Source organism: Malaclemys terrapin, chromosome 9 (genome assembly GCF_027887155.1).
Source record: "Malaclemys terrapin pileata isolate rMalTer1 chromosome 9, rMalTer1.hap1, whole genome shotgun sequence".
Classification (NCBI taxonomy): Eukaryota; Metazoa; Chordata; order Testudines; family Emydidae; genus Malaclemys; species Malaclemys terrapin.
The window spans coordinates 14,971,383-14,995,667 of record NC_071513.1 but is presented as its reverse complement, the minus strand read 5'-3'; the positions used below and the strand labels follow the sequence as shown (position 1 = coordinate 14,995,667).

Below are 24,285 nucleotides of genomic sequence, written 5' to 3'. Positions count from 1 at the left end.
TCGGGATCTCCCCCTCCCTCCCGGGTTTGAGAGCCTGGGAGGGAGGGCGAGCAGTGGCGCGGGAGCGGCAGCAGCGGAGGTGAGTTAGGGCGGCCGGGGCACATTTTTAGGGGCGGCATGGCCTGCGCCAGAATGCCTCCCCTAAAAATGTGCCGCCCCAAGCACCAGCTTGTTTTACTGGTGCCTAGAGCCGGCCCTGCCAAGCACCAACAGAAAATGAAAGTATTAAGTCATCCAATTGCTAGTTATTTTTTCTCCCACATCTTTATAAAAAAAAAAACAGATTCATGCCAATCTTTTAAACAGCAGACTAGAAGTTGCATTAAACATACATTTCTGAAAATATTACAGGAAAACTCATAGAGTTGTAATGTCTATAATCTACAGCATTTTGTGTAAAAATGACATATAAAAGCCTATTTAAATTACTTCAAACTCTGGGACGTGTCTTCATGAAGGATGCAAATAAAAGTCATGATCTTCCTTTTTTCCTACAAAAAAAACAACAACAAACATATAACAATATGAACTCTGCAAGAAGGCAAAAGCTCATAGTCTTTGTAGGAGGCATAGGGGTTAACTACATTTTGTCTACCACTGATGCAACCAGCATGCTGTATAAGAAATATATTCACATACAACGCTGCAGTTGGATATAAATTCCCTAGCAAGCACCACAAGGCATTCATCCAAACCCCACAATCTAGACTAGGTGCTAGGAAGATGCCAATTTTTCAGACTTTAGGAGGTGTACACATGCGGTTGTAGTGACTGCCGTGGGTTAATAGAAGCAAACAAGCCTGCATTCTCTCTGCCCAAAGACCTGGGGTGTTCAGGATAGAGGGAACAGAAGCTCCCCTCCAAGCTGGAGCATACCAGCACAGCCATTGTGCAGCTGTTGCTTCAACTCCTCACAATCTTTTAAGGGAAGCAGGTCAATAGAGCCTCCCGCTTGCCAGACCCTTTTCTGCTATCATGGCTGTAGCGCTGCAGTGTGCATGTGGCGCAGACTACCTGTCCCTTGCTGCTTAGTGGCACTGAACTAGTTCCACTGCCTTTTATATCAGGCATGCCTCATGGGTTGGGGACGGCCAGAGAATGGATCTTGCCCCTTAGCACATGTGATGGGAAACTCCACAGGCCCATGCCATTCTGCTTCCAAGTGCTCCTCGCAGTACCTTGTGGGTGCTTGGCTTTCGCAGCATTCACTACAGGATGCTGCAGAGGAGTTATAATGCCTTGTTCTGGCTTCTGGAATGCTGTAATTAGGTTGTGTACTTTCCGGAACAATCTTCTGTGGACCCCAGGTGCAGTCTGTAAAGTGAGAGACCAACAAATTACCCAAACAACAAGCTACAGGGGAACACCTCTACCTAGCTGCCCGGGAGGTGTTATAGAACACATGTAAAAACCTCAGCAAGAAGAGAAGTCCATTCCCAGCACCACCTTAGATTTGTTGGAGCTGTCCTCTCTCCTCTCCCTTTCCCAGGAGCGTAGCCAGCCAGTTGAAATGTGTGTTTTGGTACTAGCACCGCTTGTTCTCTGCACTGCACCCCCCCACTGGTTCTACTACTGCCACACTCTCACAGGGCAGCCATGCAGATCGGATGAATCCCTAACGTACCTCCAGTCACGTGAAGCGACTGCAGCACCATCAGGCTCTCTTCTGATGGTTCCTGCAATTGGTGATGTGGTGGTAGAGAAAGGGCGAGAGTTTGAGGGGGGGGGGGAGTCTGTTCTACACTCAAGATAAGAACACAGCTGCCATTGAAGTATTGCTACAGTCAGGACAATGACTCTAAAACGATACTGTGCGGGGAATTCCACATTTATCCTCTGTCAATGACTTCCCTGTCAAATTTACTCACTTTACCAAGCAAATGACCATGAAGAAAATTGACCTCCTGCTGTAATGCGAGCACCACCTGGGGGTCAGGAAAAACACGCGCCTCTTTCGTGTCTTCAGCAGCAATCCCACTTACACAGACAATGCTCCAGTGCTACTGGGAGAAGTTTCATCACACTGAGAGCGCACATCAGCCCTCTCGTCGGCCACCTCTGAGTCCTGCTAGTGATCCGCTTTTAGTCTCCAGCTCATTAATCTAGTTTCCCAGGCTCTTAAAAGCCTCACCATGGGCAGTCAGCATACCATGATGTTCATTAAGTCATTGATAGAGCATGCCAATGTATGGTTCAGCTCACAGGTAAGGTGCTCCAGCGGAAGACCTAGCGCCCATGATGATGTTCCTGTTACTGTAAATATTAACATGGATCCAGCCTGCTTATAAAAGTTTTATGGAGTGTTTGGTTCCCGTTTGCACCTGTTAACTAGTCACATCTCTCATTTCTTTGTACCAAGGGGCTCTGTAAACTGTTACCTAGTTTTATTGAAATCACTTTGTCTATCCTTCTCAATTAAGCTTTGCAGATGCCCATCACTGTGTATCTCTATCTTCAAGGGCCTTTACTAGACATCTAAAGCAACATCCCTTCTGCCACCCTGGCTGGGCCTGAAGGCTCTCCTCACCCAGCCTCTTGGGGGAAAGCAGCTGTGGTACTCTCCCCTTATACTCCCATGGAGGTGGGGGTGGAAGGACAGGGCAGCACAGAAAGGTACTCAGCACCAGCAAGAGTAATCCTGTTCCTATACACCAGGGCAAAATCCTTGCTCCACTGAACATAATGGGAGGTTTGCTACTGACTTCGTGGGGGTTCAGCATCAGTATTTTCAAATTGTCTTTTGTGAGGCTTTGCGCTTGGTTCTTTCAAAAATAAACCAACCTCAGCAATAGAGAGGAGAAGGGAGGCAGCTGATGGGAGGGGAGGGGCAAATGCTGTTGTGAGTAAGACAAATTTGGTGAGCTGTGAGTGAGGGCAAAGTTTAGCCTGCCATGTCTACTTAGCACCCATTTCCCTAATGATGTGAGGGGCCCGCCGAGGATCTCCAGTTGCCAGAGAGGAGGATCCAACACCATGAGCTTTCTTCCTCACTGCTGCTGCTAGAGGAGTGTGCTCTCTGGTGCTGCCTTGATGTCTCCCTTTCTACTACCACAGGGAGATGAAGTTAGCCAGTGAATTGCTTAACCCCGTCTTCAAATGAAGGCTTTGCTTTGCCTGTGCTCCAGCCTGACCCTGCCAAAAATGTATTGGTGCTGTCCATCCTACTGCAGTGCGCACTGCGCCACCACGTCCCTCAGCAATTTCTGCTCTTTCACCCATGAGCTCCAACAGCTTATGAAAGTACCAGTTTCCTTTCAGGAAAAGGAACAGAATGAGGTAAATTCTGCCTTGGCCTAGATCCCATCCCCCCCGAGGCCAGTGGATTTGTACATGAGGTAAATCAGGCCAAAATCTGGCTTATTGAATTTGGGGTTTAGCAAGTCTCCCTGTTTTGGAACAAATAGCTATTTGCTCACGCGCAGTATTTCAGGTCCAATACTAGGGCCTTCCCCTACGCCCCACCACAAGCAAAACGCCCACTTAAGCCAATGCAAGAATGCAGAGTCAAGACGCTGTATTTAAAGACAGATGGAACATGGGGCTCTTTTTAGCTCTTTGCAGTGATGAGAGAGACTTTTTTTTTTTTTTTTAAACAGGAATGGGTGTGAAGCACATTCAGCTCCAGGGTTTGATCCTAACTGACATCAGAATTTGGTCCAGGTGTTTCCAGTACAGTGCAACATATTCTGCTCTAATTTTGCCAGCAGAATTAAGCCCGTTAAATTATATTTTAATGTTTGTAAATCAATGTTCATTAATGTGCAAACTGAAAGCTAATTATGAATTAATATGCTGCCTACATCCAAAGAACAAGAACGTCCGAAAATAAATAAGGATTAGTATTCACGTGAACCTAAATTATGCCATGAACTTAAATCACTGTTATTATTGCACCTACTGCTACACCAGTCCAGAGTTTCCCCACAACACAAGTGAAGATAAAGGTCATATCAAATCTCAGCTATCCTATATGTGCCTTGTGCTATGGCTAAATACAATCTGTCAAGAAATTAAGTTAAAAACATTGTAAATCATAGGGAATTCCTTTGAATATTCTGGTATTAATGGCATGTTTGGCAGAGGAGAAATTAATATTGACTGTGCCTGTCAAAATATGAAAACACAATAGTTCTGCCATTTAAAATGCTGCAAAATAGTGCACTGGTGCATTCTGTAACCGCTGAACTGTAACAGAATGAATTTGTGCATTCAAAATGGTCAGACCTGGCACCAGTGATGGGCTCACTTGAGACTGATTAAATTACATGAGAATCAGATATTGCAGAAAGATGAATAATCCGGATATATTTCTTGAAATCAATACCTACACTCAATTGTGGGAACTTTTAGAAGAGAAGGAGCAATACATACCTCGGCACTCCAGGAACCTGTATCTGTCTTGGACACTCTGTAGGTATAAACATAACCCTTATATCTGTGAAAGAATCAACATGTATTTATTAGTCATGTCTATTGTCAGGTTTAGTACGCAGTTGCTCTGTAATGCTGGAATTAGTTCATTTGATAAACTCCTTTCCTTAGCAATGAATTAGTCGATGTAGCTTATATTTAGAAATGCAAAATTTGGACCCAGATCAGCAAGCTAGATTTGAATCCCCAGAATTGTACAGTATTAGGACTTGGAGGGGGGGGCATTGTTTGATCCATCTCTGTGTGTGAGATCTACAGTTGCTCCATATTAGACAATGAAACCTGCGTGAATGTTTTAACTTTCCATCAGTGACCTTTTACATGCTTATTTATATATCGGACACACTTCCTGTGGAATAAGAACACAACAGGTATCATTAGTAGATGACGGTTCTGCTAAGTGATTTTTTTTTTTAAACTGCAAATGTTCCCAGATGCTATGCAATGGACGTATTTTATTTAGAAATCTAAAATCACATTATCAAAGCAAATTAGAGTTTGTCTAGCTAATGCATTCCTAACCCTCAAAGCTCTGCCTTTACAATCCTGGACTGCCCCAAGGTCATTAATAGTCTCCTGGAAACACTAATCACTTTAAAAGATCCTGAAATCTTCCATTTATTTTAAACACACAGTTTCCATTCAGAGACCTCTGAAAATAGACATCAACTCGAGTCAATCGTGCTAGAAGGAGCCCAGTACTTTACATATACACCAAGATTCAAAGATGTGACGTAAAAGCAGAGTGACTGATGTTAGTGACACGCTACATGTGTAAACTACTTTCTGTGCAAAGTTAAAGTAAGTGGTAACAGATCAGACCAGTAGAGTTTTACACCCATTTTGCAAAAGTGGAGATGACTACACAAGATGCAGGGCAATGGAGAATCAGGCCCAATGCATTCAGAAAATGAAATAAGTTTACAATAATCTGGCATTTCCACCAAGACATTATGCATTATTCAATATTTCAGCATTAGCCATTTTTCAGAGAGCAGGTACATATTACATCTTTCCAATTATACACAATATCACAGTAGTTATTACAAAGTAATAGAAGTCATAAATGAACACATTTGCTTATGCACCGTATCACATGTCACTGCAACTCAATCACTTATTTCTGAAAAGCCATTTTGATAACCTCAGAAATGTTTCTAGCTATCGGAAGTCATTTACCAACATAGGAAGTCATTAACAGCTGTCACAATGTTTTTAATTCACAAAGTGGGTGCAAAATGCTACTGTTTTGATTTGTCCGCATTAATACCCCTTGGACTGTCACGTTGCACGGCTGTGAATGCACACACACGGTGCAATGCAAATCAGATCCATTGGGCCAGATCATTTGGTGGTGCAGACTGGTGAAGCTACACTGATGTCAATGGCATTGAAGATGAGAATCTGGCTCGTTGTTTCTATGCTGAATTACATGTTGAGCAACACCTTTCTCTAGCTCGTCCCAGACACCAGCTCTTAGTCAAGGGCTTTAGCTCAGCTAAATGAATTACAGCACCTTTGATACCTGTTTTCTTAACGAATATGATCTTATCGTAAAACTTTCTGTTAAACAGCAGGAACTTCATTACCACTTTAAAGCACATTCTACCTTCAGTTTGCCCACAACCTGATTTTCATGAGCTGAGTTTCCCCCTCACCATTGCATGGCAGAGCCCCCAGATGTTTTAAACAAAGGTTCATGATTTAACGTGTCTCACATTAATGTTTAGGGTCGTGCAGACAGGCTGTTTGTTTTTAAAGTTGTGGGTGTGTAACGCAGCTCCCATCCACTCTCACCTTTCCCCTCCCACGCAGCTAAACCCCATGCCAGTAAACCAGATATAATGTACACATAGGCAGTCTATTAGCACGCTGAATGAGGTGTTTCCCCAGTAGCACCATTAGCTGTCAGCTCAATTTTCTCTCTCTAAATCAGCTCAAACTGGAACTACTCTTAGTTTGACAGGATAGGCTCAGGCATAGCCTGTCTCTTACACAGTGCATCCTTGTGAGTAAATGAACTGCATGCCATCAGATCAAAACCTGCACTCTTTGCTCAGGGTTAGGGCAAATCCCTGATATATGCTGGAGGGAGGACAATGGTAAGGGAGAGAGCTAGCACCTGGGGTTCTCTCATGGAGCTGCCTCCCAATTTTTCCCTTTGGGGTGGTGGTTGACCCCCCACGTCCCATAGACGAGTCAGGAAAAGGACACTCCACATGGGGTTCCTATGCTCTGGCCTTGCAATGGGGACCTCTGCAACTCTGCCCCAGCTCCCTGACGGGACAGCACCAACAGAACTGAGCTGTCAGGGATGCCTCAGCCAGCAGATGGCTCCCCTGTACAAAAAGCATTTTCTGCAGGGTTGGCGTGGGAGACCATGTGAACCCGTCTAGCCATGCCCTCAGCCTGCCCCTCTCCTCGCTCTAAAATGGCCCAAACGAAAAGCCCAGGTCCGAACAACCCTGAAGTTTATGCGACGTGAAATCTGGATCCACATTGCCGCACTCTCAACAAAATGACGAATGGAGCATTGAATGTTGCACTCAGTGGGCCTGATTCGCCCCTGCAATGCCCCAGTTTTACGCTGGTGACACGCCATGGAATGAAGCATGGAGCGGCACCAAGGCCTCCACAGAGTCACTTGCCCAGCTTCTTGATCAGTGACAAAAGACATTATAACTCCTAATTGCTCAGGAGACGGCTTAGAAAATAACTCTGGGTAAACGTACCATGCTGGATATTGCTTGTAGAAGAGGAGATCACTAGTTAACATCCCATCTCACATTAAATAGATTTTAAATCTATTGAAGAAAAGGTCTCGTTGAACAGTTTCTACTTTGGTACCATAACTAGGAAAACTCTGTCAAGGGGAAAGCAAAGTTTCCACTCCAGGAACTATACTTTGCTTTAGACGATGGGTTTTTTCCCTTTATAGAGTATTCCATCCAAAGAGCTGCAAATGCCTCTCACACAGATGATACACTGAGACAACATCTGCCTACATAGCCTCCTCCCCTCCTCCCTTTTCAGCTGTGTTCAAACGTGTTACAGCCACATTTACTTTAACAGGTGAATAATTACAATCTTCTGCACTGTTGAAATAACTGGAGGATCCTAGCCATTTGCTGCAATTTATAATTTAACCATGACATTTTAACAGCACAGTATGTTTTGAAATAATTGCCAAATATTTTGTACCTTGGTTGGGAAATTTTATTCGACTAATGTTTATTCATTTTTAGGCCCAAAACTGAACTGAAAAGTGGGAAGTCAGCAATAAATAACATTAAATGCTATCTCCTTAAATATAGCTCTTTCCGGAATTATTTGCGTTTGCAGTATCAGTATCAGTTCCTATGAACTGGCAGCCTACGTAGCCATTAACACATCACCTTGGAATTTAATCCATAACCTCTGAGTTTGGCCAAGCTGATAGTGCTACATATAGCTAAGCTGGCACACCCTTCCCACTGTAAAGCCCTGTTTTCAGTCGCTTATGACTTCCCCAGATTTTAACCATTCAAACTGGTTTTCCATGTTGGGTATCTGCCTCAAGCTAAATTTTTTGTGGACATTTTGCCAAAAAAAGGTTCCGCTATTTCTGAGACTAGCAGGGAAAAATACATTGTTTGGGCCAGGTTAAAAAAATTCTTATTTTATTATATGTTAGGCGACTCGAGTGCCTCCATACATTGAATTGGACAGGAGGACGGGCTTTGTTTCAAGCATGTGCCTTTTGCTGGCCCCAGGAGAAACCACCTAAATTTGGCCAAGTTATAAGCCTTTGAAAAATTGCAATTCACACATGCTCAATAGAGACTTGTTAGTTTGGCTGCTAAATACTCACAATTCCATATACATTGCGCATTCTCTATCTTGGGGATACAGGGCTGAGCAGGCTTTTTGCTGCATTTGCTGCTCTCAGCTGCTGTGGTCTGTGTGATGCTGAACACTGAAACTAAGAGGCAGGAGACTGTCTCTCCTGTAACCGCAGTGCTGCCCCTGCTAGGACCCAGGCAGCAGGGAAGAGGATGCTGTCTGATTGCAATGAGGAAGGAACAAGAGCCAGATGGAGAAGATGGTGGAGGAGTAGACAGACGAGCCTGTGGGAGGGGAGACTAAGACTGGGAGATGATGGGGGTAGCCTGGACCTGGGCATAGACAGGGGTTGGGGAAAAACAAGGCTTAGGAGCAGATGTAGGTGTGAGGGGAAGATAGATTGGCTAGGCAAGGAAACTGGGAGCTGAGGTCAGAGGAAACAGGAGTAGGGGAAGACTGGGATGAGGTGACAGGGGAAAGAGACATGACTGGGATAGGAACAGAAGGGGTCAGGCTTGTGGGGAACTAGGCAGAAGGAGCTGTGCCCTCTAGGCCACACTCCCTTCAGAATATAGACTGGAACCCAAGATTTCTCTGCTCTTGGCAAATATCTGTGAAGCCCACTGGCAAAGAGTGTGGCTATAGTGCTGGTCCATATAGACAATGACAACTTACTACAGCTACCAGCTAATCCATTAGCTCAGGTGCCAGAAGTCTGTGTGGTGGATCTAAGGATTCCCTCCTGCTGGTGACCCATGTGAGTGTCGTATGGTGCCACATGATGGATTTTTTTTTTCAAGTTTGCTTCTTTAAAAACCTAGAAAATTTCACACACAAAAAACACCTATGTCAAACGAACATTGACGTTGCAAATTCAAGCACTCAAAAGTTAGGCAATGCCAGAATTAAGGCCATTTGTGTGATTTTTAATTTGGCCCCTCTCTGTGTGGTATGATTAAGGCTATGGTTTTGGCACAGAGGTCAGGGTGTTCACAATAATTGTGAATTTTAATAAAATCTGCGGCCATCACAGCAGTGGCACCTGTGGGCCCAGCTCCTCACTCCAGGCGTAGCAACCTGGCTCACATGGTTGCAATGCTGCGTAGGTTTGGAGATGGAGGGGACAGATGTGCGGAGTGCAGTCAGCTGCAAATGAAGTCAACGGCAGCTGTGCTATAAACATATAAAGTCCAATATAATGCTAAATACCCTGAAAAATCTGAGCTGAGGTATCTCAAATTGGGTATCAAAAGCTAGTGGATACTTTTGGCCTTAATGTTTTTGTGCCTCAAATCCCCATTTGCAAAATAGGGATAATACCATCCCCCCATTTCACTTGTGTGTGCTGAAGATGAATTAATTAATACACGTGATGGACTCAGATAATATAATGATGAGTGGCATTGAAAAGCCCATGTTCAAATTAGTAAGTCTGTCTTCAGAGCAAAGTTTGAATAGCGTGCAATAAATAAGGCCTGGGGCCAAACCCTGAACCGTGAAGAGAAAATAAAATATTGAATAGCTGCTGATTCAATGAGCATTGCCCAGCCTGTGCAATGAATTAGGCAGGGGTGCTGTGGAAAAATTTGTGAGCATGTAATTAAAGACACTGTCATAATGGATATGCACAAGGTTGTATGGACAAACTTATGCGTTCTTGACTTTGCATCCTTAGCATTGTTTAAGGATGTAATGAGTTGTATGTCTGTAAGTGGGTTAACTGGGAGTAATTTACTCATGGGGAGAAGGAGGTGTAAGTTAAATTAGGGGGAAGACCTACATTAGCTTATATTTTTAGTCTCCTTCCTGGAAGTTGCTTTTACTGGTTGACCATTCTCTCTTCTGGCCCCTTGACTTGTGCATTACGGCAGTTTAGACTCTCTAACCCAGTCTTACTGACATAATTTACACCACCTTGCACATAACCTCTAACTTGATTCTGTACCTTCAACTCAGCGTAACATATAGCATTGCCAGACGTCCAGTTTTTGACCAGAATGCCCAGTAGAAAAGGGACCCTGGTGGCTCCAGTCGGCACTGCCGACTGGACCATTAAAAGTCCAGTCATCGGCACAGCAGGGGCCCAGGGCTATGGCAGGCTCCCTGCCTGCCCTAGGTCTGCGTAGCTCCAGGAAACAGCCACCAGGTCCTTGCGGTCTCAAGGCGCATGGGTGGCCTAGGAGGCTCCATGCACTGCCCCCACACCCATCGCCAGCTCCACAGTTCCCATTGGCCGGGAACCATGACCAATGGGAGCTGCGGGGGCAGCGCCTGCGGGCCCAGGGGCAGCACACAGAGCCTCTTGCAGGGACCTGGCAGCCATTTCTTGAGATCCGTGGTAAGTGCAGCTGGTACCCTACACCCCACACACCCCCAACACCCCAACCTCCTGCCCCAGCCTAGAGCCCCAGCCCCCTCTTCACCCCAAACCCCTCATCCCTGGCTGCATCCCAGAGCCCACACCCCCAGCTGGAGTCCTCACCCCATCCTGCACTCTGAACCCCTCGGCCCCCGCCCAGAGCCCCCTCCTGCACCCCAAACTGCTCACCCCCAGCCCAACCCCAGAGCCTGTACCTCCAGCCAGAGTCCTCACCCTCGCACACACACCCCAACCCCCTGCCCCAGCCCAGAGCCCTCTTCTGCACCTTGAACCCCTCAATTCTGGCCCTACCCGGAGCCTACACCCCCAGCCCAGAGTCCATACTTCCCCACATATCCAACCCTCTGCCCCAGACTGAAGTCCTCTCCTGCACCCCAAACCCCTCATCCCGACTCCACCCCAGAGCCCTCACTCTCCTCCCACACCCCAACCCTGTGCCCCATCTCGGTGTGAGTGAGTGAAGGTGGGGGAGAGCAAGCGATAGAGGGTGGGGAGATGGGGAAAGTGGGGGTAGGGCCTCAGAGAAGGGGTGGGGCAGGGCCTCAGGCAAAGATGTTCGGTTTTGTGCGATTAGAAAGTTGGCAACCCTAGTAACATACCACAACATGGGGTCATAATAGGGCTGTCAATTAATCACAGTTAACTCACGCAATTAACTCAAAAAAATTAATTGCAATTAATTTCACTATTAAACTATAGCATACCATGCTTCCATGCGGATCACGCTTGTTAAAAAAAAATGCATAAATTAAATTTGTGACTGAACTCCTTGGGGGAGAATTGTATGCCTCCTGCTCTATTTTACCCACATTCTGCCATATAGTTCATGTTATAACAGTCTCAGATGATGACCCAGCAGGTTGTTCATTTTAAGAACACTTTCACTGCAACTTTGACAAAATGTGAAGAAGATTCCAATGTGAAATTTCTAAAGATAGCTACAGCACTCGACCCAAGATTTAAGAATCTGAAGTGCCTTCCAAAATCTGAGAGGGATGAGGTGTGAAGCTTGCTTTCAGAAGTCTTAAAAGAGCAACACTCTGATGTGGAAACTACAGAACCCGAACCACCAAAAAAAGAAAATCAACCTTCTGCTAGTGGCATCTGACTCAGATGATGAAAATGAACATGCATCGGTCTGCCCTTCTTTGGATCGTTATCGAGCAGAACCTGTCATCAGCATGGACCTATGTCCTCTGGAAGCATAAAGGGACATATGAATCTTTAGCGCATCTGGCATGTAAATATCTTGCGACGCTGGCTACCACAGTGCTATGCAAACACCTGTTCTCACTTTCAGGTGACATTGTAAACTAGAAGCGGGCAGAATTATATTCTGCAAATGTAAACAAACTTGTTTGTCTGAGGGATTGGCTGAACAAGAAGTAAGACTGATTAGAGTTGTAGGTTCTAAAGTTTTACATTGTTTTATTTTTGAAAGTAGTTATTTTTTGTACATAATGCTACTTTTGTAAGATCAACTTTCATGATAAAGAGATTGCACTACAATATTTGTATTGGGTGAATTAAAAAATACTATTTCTTTTGTTTTTTACAGTGCAAATGTTTGTAATAAAAAATTAATATAAAACAAGCACTGTACACTTTGTATTCTGTGTTGTAATTAAAATCAATATATTTGAAAATGTAGAAAACATTCAAAAATATTTAAATAAATGGTATTCTATTATTGTTTAACAGTGCGATTAATCGCGATTAATTTTTTTAATTGTGAGATTAATCACGAGTAATTTTTTTAATCACTTGACAGCCCAGATCATAACTTAACTGTATGTTCTCCTTTTCTGGTCTGTAACCGGCTTAGGTCTGAGCAAGTCACATCTTGGCAAAAAAAATTGGAGATCCTCTGACTTTACAATTTTCTCTGAGGGATCTTGAGCCCCTCACACCATCTGAACACTCTTTAACTGAAAGCAGCATCCCTGTGACCATTGGTTGGTCATACTTTTTTCTGACTCCAGAGCATGCATCTTAAATCTATCTGGCCCAGCCTCTGTTGCACCATTAACTAGAAAGTAGAGATTGGCCCAAACCAAAACCTTGAATATGAACTTCTTCAAATTTGGGAAACAGAGTCAGATCCAAATCTATGGGTTTGGTTCAGAGTCAGATCGAAAAACTAAAAGGGAACCAACTTTCTGATTCTGGCTTTTGAGCAGCCAAAATCTCACAAAACAGCATTTCTTTTGAGATTTTATCCCAAGAAGGCGGAAATCTCGCAACAATGGATGATTCAGTGGATTTATTTTTGTGTGGGCCAGACTTCCGAGAATTGTGATGGACGCATTTGTGTTAGTGTCACTACTATTATAACAGCATCATTACATTTGTAGGTGTCTGTTTTTCTGCTTGATGTAGCTGCGTTTTAAACGTTCTGTTCAGATGCAGTCTGTTACAGAGGAGAACTTACCCACGTTTTCTCAAGTACTCTTCACTTTTGTTGTTTCTTGTTGAAGAAAATGGAAAATTCTTACTAACTAATCCCAAACGCTACCCGTGATTCCGCCTCAGTCATGAACCTCCAAAGTCTAGACTAGACCTAATCTGGATCTTAACTTCATTTTCTCAGCTACTCTCTCTTCTCCTGCTTTGTATTGCATGGTCATTGTTACAGTTGGGCAGGAACCGGAATTTCCATTTCCCATGAATTTCTGCTATTCTGAAATTTGGTTTTGCTACAAATGAGAAAAAGTGTCTAATTTTTCTGCAAAATTAAATTTTTGGAAAAAAAATTCATTTTGGATCAATTGAAATATTTTGTTTCAATGAAATTGTTGTTTTTTTATTTTAAATATTAATATAAAATACATTTCTCAATGGAAATGTGTTTTGCAATTAAAAATTTAAACATTCCATACCAAAAGTGAGAGAATGGAATGTCTGGACAATATCAAACGGTTTCATTTCGATATTTTTCATGAAATTTCACTAAGATCAACAGATTCCCAAGAAAAATTTCAACTTCAGTGAAACAACATTTTCTAACAGAATTGCTGTCAGAAAATTTTCTACCAGCTCTCATAATTATCCAGGGCTCAGAATGCCTGTGTCTTATCAGAATGATCACAAAAATATTTTAATTATAGAAAATCCATCAAAAAATTATTCTTGACAATGATGATCTTCATTCCAATGAGTTGGGAAGGTTGGTAAATTCTACTGAAGTGAATATTTCAATGTACAGTGAAGAATTTTCTTATACAAGAAAATGGTGAATGCTATTTACAATGCTAACCTTGAATGGAAACGCTTCATTGCCAAGACATTTTTGTTCTGTTACATTTTAAAATAGGATGATTATTATGTGCATTGCTATAATAAATACAATTACTATGCAATTTCCATCAAAAATATTAAATGGAAAATAAAAGAATGCAACGTTAAGGCTGACTCATGATCCTGAATCCAATACAGTAAGCACATCAGCTATGCGTGGTGAGGTGGAAAGTTTTGGCACAGTGACTGAACTTAAATATTCCAAGAAACTCAGATTCTATGGTTATGATGATGGAACAAATAGAGAAAATTAAAGCTGATTAGATAGGAGTCTGTCCTGTTGCCATTATCAGTGCTTCAAGAGTTCCAAACAGTTTTATACTCTAGTTGCTAATTATGCCCTAAAGGTTTAATGCAGTATAGTACATGAATGGTTGACTTCAGAGAAATCATTTGAAAGCACACTATAAAAGTGACTTCGTATTTAGCTTAAGCTGCCATTCTAATCGATATTTAGAGGATTGAAACAACTACTGACATTCGAGACATCCCCCTACAAATGTTGAGCTCCCAAATACATGTACGAGTATAATTAGCATTGGCTTTACCAATTTACACATGCAGCTACTTGTCTTTGCACAGGCATATACGTATCTGGAATGGGGAAGGGAGCATCTGCACCCACAGGTATGGTCACAAATTTTGCAGGCCCAGTTTAAAAAATAAGCCCATTCTTGTGTCTTGCATTCCCCATTGACTTCATTAGGAGCAATGTGTGCAGATAGTCTCTATGTCTGTTAAAAAATGTCAAACAGGATACTTAGACAGGAATCCAAGACGTCTGTGAACAGAACATGTTGCTAGCAAAGAAAGAACTTCATAAGAAAAAAATCAAGGCCCAATAATAAAATCTTGTAACATTGTATGCAGTATCCAATTGGTTACGCAATGGAACCGTTTCTTTAAAAAAATCATTCATAAACATCATAATTTTGAACAACCGCAAGAAACGTTTCAAAAGATCATTAATTGAAACCTTTGCGCTCCTGGGCTAGCATAGTTGAATCATGCAGCCGTACACCCACTCTTGCAGTAATCAACATTATTTGTTTAATAATGTTATTAAAGAAGTCACTGTAGGTAGGCCCCGGAGGAGCACTTCATTTTAAAATGTTGCAGAAAATTGCAGGGAGTATCTGTATTTACAGGAGCTACGGGAGACCCCAATGCAAACCAAAACCTACTTATTGCTGTATGAACTATTTCCCTTCATCATTGTGGTCTTAAAATATCGATGAAAGAAAGTGTGTCTTTGTGATTTGCCACAGCCACACAAAAAACGTTCTCTCTTTGAAGGCTTGTGGGCTCTCGTCTGCATGCAGTGACTTAGGGCACTTCAGTCTGGGCTTGAACTGAAGGGAACTGGAAGAAAGCAGCAAAACAAACCAATAGTACTTTTGGGGAACAGAACAGCGGGAAAGAAAAGCTTCCTTGATAAAAGTTTATCAAACGGGGTCCTGACTATCAAAGCCGTTCCAGTTATCTAAGGGTTTTAGCCTGCCACCAATAACCATGGTATCTGAGCACCTTCCATGTAAATTCAATGGCAATAGCAAAATCCTTTATGAATTGTGTGGAGTCTGATTCTTCCCACTTTCCAAGGTCATTACTCTGCTTAGGGTCAGGTTTTTATTTTAATTAGGAGGCAATCGAGACTGGCCACAGCTTTATTATATTCAAAGTCAAACAAAATGTTTAGGAAGGAAAAATGGCATAAGGAATATTTGAACCTTTTTGAAAGGATTCTAAAGCCTTTGGGGTCATGCTAAGGTCATTGCACTCCCAAAACTGGCTTTACATGGGCAGCGGTGAGCGCAAGATCAGCCAGGCATGTTTATTAGAGTTGGCTACAATATTTTCGTCAAAACATTTTTCAGTGACAAATGGCTTTTTGAGGCAATTTTTTTGTTTGGATCAAAATTTTCTGTTTTTTTCAACAACAACAAAAAAACACCCCCAAAAACCTGATTTTTCCCTCCCCCCTCTCCGCCCCCCCCATGCTGTAATCAGTGGAAGGGGGGAAAAGAGAGAGAAAGGGAAAAACTGAAAATTTTGCAAATCAATTTTGTTGTTTTCATTTCATCAGAAAAAATTATCACTAGAAAACCTTTTCAGTTCATTTGAAATTTCTCACAGAAAATATATATTTGGGGGGGTTGGCGCCAATATGTATGATAACATCTCTTTGTTCACTTACAGGCTTTGCTTCACCATTTCAGAAATCATTTCATAGTGACTGAATCTGTACACTAAGCTGTACACATTCTACCTAAACGCTCTCTAGGTATTCCTAGAGTAACCATCATCAGAGTTTCTGAGTGCCGATTAAAAGTTTTTTTGTTAAAACCGTTATTATTAATTGTTCTTAATTGCATAATGCCAACACTGTTCTCTGTGCTTTACAAGGAGGTATGAAAACACGATCACAGCCCCAAAACTTAATACAGAAATACATTCTATAGTTTACTAATGGTTTGGGGTTGGTTTGTTTTTCTGTAGTGATGAATCCCAAAGTCTACACACACCTCTTTTTGGTTTTGCCAAGGCTTTATAGCATGTATTGTTGTCACTCTGGTCCTATGCGCTGGTCCTCCCTGTATATTTGCCAGTCTAGGATTTGTTCTTTTTTTGCTACAGCAAGCGTCTTCATCCCATAATGAGTTAGTCTCTGGTTCATTGTCTGCTTTCTCTCCCCTTCTGTGCAGAGCTGCTCCGCTATTTTAAGTTTTTTGCCTGCTATAGTGGTCTATTGCATACACTTATCTAAATTACCATCACATTGGTAGATCATTCTGTAATTTCTTTGCATCATCCACTCAGAGCACTGTTTCCTAGTTTATCCTCTGAGACACTAATTCCTGTACAATCTACTTCTTGCTCCACATTCATTATTGAAATACTGTATTAAATAGTTATGAACCCAGTGCTCATCTCTGTGATTCTGCCACCAGATTTCCATCCACATCAGATCATAGTTATCTAGACAATATTGTTCTAGCTGCTCAGGTAGATATCTCCACTAGACAGTGTCAAAAGTTTTCCTAAGTACTTATATTATGGATTATAAAAGCTTTACTTATCTATAGTTTACAAGTAAGTATTTTTTTGATCTCACCCTTTGCTCATGCAAATGTATCCCTAAATGCAAACTTTGTGGTTCGCAAATTTTGCAGGCACAATTAGGAGGTTCTTTTATTGTTTATTGCATTCCCATTTGTCTTCAGAACCTATGAGCCTCATATTTAACAGTCCTAATCTATTCTTTAAAAACCTGACCTTCCTATCATTCATATAAACAAACTGCCTTTAATACCACCAGAAACTCCTATAGATTATTTGCAGCTCCATGTCCTTGCTATATGTCCAAGTATCGAATGTAGACTAATTAGACTGATTTCCTGGATTCCCGCTTTATTTTTCATAAAGCTGGATAATATTGTACATGACTCTCCAATCACCTGCTACCCCTCACCTGTTCTGGATGACCCTACAAATGATAAGTAGCTGTTTCACCATTTCCTCTGATAGTTCTTTAAGAACACTTGGGCTTTTATTATTTATTAGATGGCTCCTTTCAGTAGAGTCTTATCACCGCTTTTCATATCTACCCCAAATCTGCATTAGCTTTTAACTCAATACACTTCTTAATCCCCTATTTTTTTGTCGTCTTGTTAAAGCCTGAGGTATAGATATTAGGTGTGTCATCCCACTTGGAATTCTTTCATCTTTGGTTTTCCTTCTCATTTAGTAGGGCAAGGCAGGACGATTCTTTATGATTAAGGCACAACAGGAGATATAAAAAGGGAACTGGGTTGTATTTACAGTTCTGCTATAGCCTTCTTATGTGACTTGGAGCACTTCTTATGTGGCTCTAAGCCTCAGTTTGCCCATCTGTAAAATGATAATAATACTCACATCCTTCACAGTTTAAAAGTCAAGGCTAAATCAAGTGATGCTGACAAGCACATTCAGACCTTTGGTGGAAAGCGTGATATAAATATTATTTTAGACGTAGTAATACTCTCACTATCTTATCCTTTCTACATGGACAAAGGCCTCCTCTTATTTCTTTCAGCTAATAATCATTTGCTTTGTCTCCGTAATTTCTGATATTAACATATCTTGTTGCTACCCCTTCAGTTCTTTAAAGTTCTCTTGGTACAGAGCCGTTGGCCATGCTTTGTTCGTTTATCGTGCATGCACAACGCTAATGCCTAGGATTCTTCATCCTTTCTGTCCTCCTTTGCTAAAAGAACTCACACTTCTGTCATTCAAATACCCCATAAATATTAAGCCCTTTGTCAGCTCATACCCATTTCAGAAGCAACTCATCAGTGCCTTCTCTCCACATTGGTGGCCTATGACAGATACCTCGTAAGAATTCCTCCCCTTACCCCAACTCTAGAATCCTAACTGATAAATTGTCACCATTTTCTTTATTATCTATTTGTATTTCATGCGCTTTAAAAGTAGTTTATTCAGAAATCAGCAGCAATACTCCCAGTGTGCAGGGCAATATTCAGCTGTAGTAAGGGGCTGGCAGAATCAGGCCCTGAAATGTTGGCAACCGCTCACTTTCAATATATGAATGAAAAGCATCAATATTCCTCCATACCAGCCCACAGGGGAAAGGAGGTTTTGGGCCATACTGCTGTTGAGTGTATTAAACAGGAAGACAGACAACAGGGAAAACCAAAGGAATTATTCAGCATGAACAAGAAGCACATGCAATTTACAATCCAAACTGCATGGCTTAAGCTGTTATATCCTCCTTCCTGCTCTCCACCCCATCATTGCACTCTTTGTCTTCGCTCACTGTTTTGTGACCCATTTAAGAGTAAGCGAACCATGGCAGGAACCTGTCCTTTCCTATTTCTGCAAAGGGCCAAGAACCCCTTACACACTCCCATGCCTGAAGTCAATGTTAAAAAGCTAACTCCCCACAGTGCTTTGGACACAGAAGTATTTGCACATTCTGCCAGAAGATGACCATTCTAACTGGCAAATGTAATGTGCGGCAGAATACATGCTGTGAACCCAGAAGTTGGAGGTCGACATCCCTGTGGAAAGCCACAGGATCACCGAATTGGCTGCCCAACAAAAGGTCTCCATGCTGCTGATCCTTCACCCATAAGACCCACTTGCAGCTGCATTCTAAGTGGCAGCTTGGCTCCCCAAGACTTAGACATACACCGGGTAAGGGGTGTTGCTGCCCTAGACCTTAGACTCCCTTGGTTCTTTGTACTCACAGCACACACAGGCAATACACTCCTGGGACGCTCTCACTGTCTCGCAGTAAATAGCTGCCATCCATCCCCGTAGCCAGCAGCAGCTTCTCCCCAGTCTCCCGGCTGATGTTCCCATGATAAACGTCCATAGAATCCATTTTCTGAAGGTGAACTGAGTGGAGCCCGATAGAACCCAGCTAGACAGAGGTGACTGGTGTTAGTGACTGTTACACAGCTCAATGCTGTCACCCGCCTGCTATCCAGCTGCTCACTCAATGGTTGATGTAAACAGGATGTGTTCCCACCTAGAGCTTCTCTAAAGACATTTCATACTGACAGCCAGAGCTATAAGGCATATATGACATTTGACAGCACTCATATGACTCGTAGCTTTCAAGATAGATGTTAATAACAAGTATATGAAGCCCACAATCTCCTTAACAAAATGCTGCCCTCCCCACAAACCAGAATCCACAAGCTATGGTTAGGCTGAGAACCAAATTTGTAGCACCATGTCAGACAAGGGTCTGTTAGTATTTTCAGTAGAATTTTTGTCTTTTAAGGATTTAAAATGTTGGAAAGTTGGAACAAGTAAGGGTCAGACCTGTCCTCAATTGGCTAATCTAGGGCCCCATGGTACAAGCATAGAGATGTGTTATCAAATGAGCAGAAACCTGAAGTTATGGCAAGGCAATCTAGCAACAAAGGCCATTGTATGTTTTGCATGTGGTAGCAAAGACTTTAAGGATAAAGAGGTTAAAACAAAGTATATGAATCACAAAGTGAAGGGATTGAACCGCTAAATACATGTATTTCCATAGGGTTGAGCAGAAATGCTGAGTGATTTGCAAGTCACTGTAAGAACCAAAGCATATCACCTGACTCTTAATCCACTCCGAATCTATCAGTCACCAATGCCTCTCGGGCAAGTAACTTCAGTTCTCCAGGCCCCTTTACTCCAGCTCAGCCTCCATTAAGTGACCCCATGTGGCATACTCCCAGCATAGAGTGGTTCCCTGGGTGGTAGAGTGCTAACAGAATGGCTCTGCACCCCCTCTCCATGCAGCCCTAGGCATAGGAACATGCCCAGGGGAGGTGTATTTGGAAGGAAATGGGTCTGACCAGAGTGATCCGCACTTCAGTGCTCTGGGACCATACAGCAGCCCACAGGAGGCCATTCAAAGTCCTGGCCCAGCCCAGAAGTCAGGATGTGCTAAAGTGGCTGAAAGCTACTCTGAGCCCACCCAGAGATGCACCTTCTGCAAGGAGTAGCTGAGAAGCAGGGCTGCTGTCTCGCTTTGTACAGCTCTTACTGAAAGTGCTGTGAACCGCTTCAACTGCAGCCCATCTCTAATAAATAAATATTAGCTGGGAGCAAGACACTATTGTGATGGGAGCACTAGAAATGGAACTAGGAATGGTAGGAAAAGGGGCTAACCGATTTTTCATCCTTATTCATTGTGGATTATTCTGGGGGTGCAAGATCAGGGACACCAAATTGTCAAAAATGTCTGTGAACATTTTTTTCCATTAGTGGCACCTGCCTCTAGCTCATTACAGCAAAGGCGTGCAGCTTTTCATCTGCTTTTCTTTCTTTCAAAACTAAAGTTGAAAACTTAATTCACCAAATGCCACTTTTAAAGAGCATTCCTATGAAGAGCTGAGTGCCTCCTCCCTTAACAGCTATGCCAGGCTTTGGTAGATTGCTGGCACTCAGCACTTTGCAGGATCAAACCCCGAAAGAGTATTATAGCTCACTTTAAACCCATGGAAATCAAGCATTTGAGCGTTCAGGCTGAAAAATGTGTCATTTCAAGCCATTGGGCTTCAGCATTGCAGGTGATTATTTTTGTGTAGTTGCATGGTATGTGAATGCTCATAATGTCAGAGGTGCTAATTATTTCCACTTCAAGGCAGATGATACATTATTCCTAAAGCTTTGGTAGATTAAGCTGGTGGTGCTCAGAGTAGTATATTTCAGAAACTGCATTTGACATTTGGAAACATTTTTCCTTCAGCTGTTCAAAAACAAGGTTGTCCTTCTTGTATCTGTGAACTTCAATGCAGTGCTGATGTAACATTGTCACATGCAGTGAGTTCCCACACATCCTTCCTGACTCTATTAGCAAAGCAGACATTTCTTTGCTGTAGAGAAGTGGGTAAAACAAAAGGTAGAACAAACTCAGAGACATGTGCCCAGAACGTATGAAAAAATCAATTTCCTTCAGCTACTGTGGGCTGACATGGCTTTCCTAGGTGTGTTTGCTGCTTGACATCACTAGTACATCATCTGGTCAAATGGTCTACCCGCATGTTTGCTAATAGGCTAAGAATTTACTCCCCCGCCTCCCTCCCACACATACACTTAAGACATTTCCATGTATGGACAAATATCCACCTATGGAAAAATTGCATTTTTGTTTCCTGAAGCTGAATGACACCACATGGCAGTACATGGGATTGCCTCGTATTCCTTCATCAGCATTACTCAGCACAAGCAGCTGCTGCCTGTGGCCCATTGATGCATTCAGGGCTAAATTCATCCCAAGTATAGCTGTTCAGTGCTACCTGGTTCATCACCTTCTGGGCCCTCAGGTAGTTCTTCACAAGAGCATAAGCAATACACCTTGCATAGGGGAGAGGAGCATTCTACTTTGGTCACATATTAGACCTTGGGCCAGTAACTGGATGCCTGATTCATCACTGGCCTGCTCCTGGTGCAGTCAGTTTGGGACTAGAGCAGGGGTGGCCAACGTGTGGCTCCGGAGCCACATGCGGCTCTTCAGAAGTTAATATGCGGCTCCTTGTATAGGCACCGATTTCGGGGCTGGAGCTACAGGCACCAACTTTCCAATGTGCCGGGGGGGGGTGCTCACTGCTCAACCCCAGGCTCTGCCATGGGCCCTGCCCCCACTCCACCCCTTCCCGCCCCCTCCCCTGAGCCTGCAGTGCCCTTGCCCCACCCTGCAGCCTCCTGCACACCACGAAACAGCTGATCAGGAAGTGCAGGCAGGGATGGAGGGGGAGGTGCTGATCAGTGGAGCTGCCCGTGGGCGGGAGGCGCTGGGAGTGGGGGAGAGGGGGCAGGAGAGAGCTGATAGGGGGCTGCTGACGTATTACTGTGGCTTTTTGGCAACGTACATTGGTAAATTCTGGCTCCTTCTGGGGCTCAGGTTGGCCACCCCTGGACTAGAGATAGGCCCAAGCCTCAACATCTGCATCTGGATCCAAATGTCCCCAGAGAGAATCTAGTGGGGGGAGGGAATTGGGACTTTCTGAGAACCCATGTTCCATATCTAATGCCCTAGGTATTCAGCTGTGGCATAGCCACACCCTCAGTCAAGACACCACTAGACAGCCCTGGAACTCATTAACTGGTTTTCACAGCTACTCCCAAGGCAGAAGGAGATCTGCACCTGCTTACTCTCAGATACTTAGCAGTTTCCGAGGCTAGTTAGAGCCTGAAAATTTCAGCAGCAGTATTTACAGCAGGTCTATAATCTAGTTGCAGAGATGGCAAGGTGTTTACTGCCTCACTTATCAAAGTGTTGGGATTCAGCTTCCCTTTACTTTTTTAATATATCAGTTGTGAAAATATTTGCACAACAAAGTAGAACATGTACTGAAAATACGGGTATATGTGTGGTGACAAGCAGTCAGCTAAGCACCTTTCCCACATAAAGCTTATGTAGATTTTTTTTTTCACACTACTGTCACCCTAAAGTTGTTTTGGGGATTTCATCTAACTTTCCTCTTTCTTGACCCATTTTCACTTTTAATAGGTGATTTCAAAAGAAGTACGTGTGGTAAGTGGAAAGGGAAAAAACAAAATCAGAATGAGCCAGCATTGCAAATGTCATTTGACCACGTTTAGGATTTCACTGAAGAAGTGTTTGCAGGAAATCTCTACACTTTTTGAGCATGAGAAGCGTTCTTAGAAACAGATCCATAGGTTTACAGGCTGTCTGATCTGCTTTGATGTTTGAACATGCAATATTTATTACCGAAAAGGGAAAGGCAATTGTTGCAAACATTGCATAACTGAAAGACAAAGACAAACAAGCAAACAAACCTCAATGACTTCTACACAAATTCTTTCTACAAAGGGGAGTGACTGGGGAGAGGCAAAGGTGAATTGTAAGCAACTGTTGCTACCCTGATCCAGGGAGGTTTAATACCAGGCACGCCCCAAGGCCCATTTTAGAGTAAGGGCTGCTCCAAATTGAATGGGCTGCCCATAGTCCCCAGGAGCCATTCCCGCTCAGGGACACCGTGTAGAAGGCACTTACACCACCCAGGCTGAAGAAATCCTCCTCCGTATCTCAGCCAAGCTTTTGCTTGTGCACCACCAGAACAGCTTCCAGTTGCCACAGCCCAAATCAGGATCAGAGTCAATCTCTCGGATTGTGATCCAGCTCAGGGTCCAGAGCTGAAATGTTGTCCCGGGAGACAGAGCAGTACATTGTGGGATGCCTCAGTACTTCATTAGGCTGTGCTATTTTCCATGACTGTGCCAGCAAGGAATGGTAAACTACAAACCTCAGCTTTTCTGCCATGTGAGTGAGTGGGGAATGGCCTAGTGACACCGAACTGATCAGTGGGAGCAGGACTGGTCCCATACTGTGTCTTCTTTCTAACACCCTGAGCCTGATTCTGCAAGGTGCTGAGCTCCTTCCTCTCCTACTGACATCGCTCGGAGAGCAGGCCGCACCTTGCTGGGTAGGCTCAGGAACGGCAGTATCAGGCCTGGCTCAAAATGGTTCAGTGAGCAGCCTTGTAAACTTGTGCACAAGCCAATACGAAAGGTTTCTCTAAAACACATAAAGGGAAGGCAGAGCCTGCTGTGCTCTGAAGTATTTGGCCACGAAAGACGGCCTTGTGCTTTGCTGCTTTTCTTGTTTACTTTTCAGTTTTATTTCTAAAAGCCAAAGGTTTGCGTGGATGTCTAGAACCTCACCTTAATGCAGAGCGGCGAAGGCATCTCATCACCTCAGAGTACACAGCAATAATGAGACCAAATGCCCTATAAACCGATGGGCAGTTAAAGCCCTTTTCACTGTCACCGTACTTTCAAAAAGAAAGCTGTGCTTAAGGCAGTGGATTACGGCTCAGGAGACCTGGGTTCAT

General features: G+C 43.3%; 1 protein-coding gene across 2 annotated transcripts; it reads right to left on the bottom strand.

Moving 5' to 3' along the window:
* Nucleotides 1-19,398, bottom strand: SH2D1A (SH2 domain containing 1A). 2 transcript variants are annotated; one of them, XM_054040329.1, is made up of 4 exons: nt 19,180-19,398; nt 4,372-4,435; nt 1,179-1,314; nt 1-491 (listed from the first exon to the last, which is right to left on the bottom strand). In XM_054040329.1, the coding sequence occupies exons 1-4, from the start codon at nt 19,314-19,316 to the stop codon at nt 451-453; spliced, it is 378 nt and encodes a 125-aa protein (XP_053896304.1). In that variant the 5' UTR covers nt 19,317-19,398; the 3' UTR covers nt 1-450. The 2 variants fall into 2 exon arrangements, with proteins under 2 accessions (XP_053896304.1, XP_053896303.1); XM_054040328.1 differs by lacking the exon at nt 1-491 and having other exon boundaries at nt 1,075-1,314.
* Between the last annotated feature and the right edge of the window lie 4,887 nt (nt 19,399-24,285).

What these genes read in the sequence shown, in the direction of transcription:
- SH2D1A (XM_054040328.1), bottom strand. Translation starts at nt 19,316, where the DNA reads ATGGATTCTATGGACGTTTATCATGGGAACATCAGCCGGGAGACTGGG. An exon ending in GTGTATTGCCTGTGTGTGCT is followed by an intron (nt 4,436 to 19,179) that starts GTGAGTACAAAG and finishes ATTCTTTCACAG; the next exon opens with ATATAAGGGTTATGTTTATA. An exon ending in CAGGTTCCTGGAGTGCCGAG is followed by an intron (nt 1,315 to 4,371) that starts GTATGTATTGCT and finishes CTCACTTTACAG; the next exon opens with ACTGCACCTGGGGTCCACAG.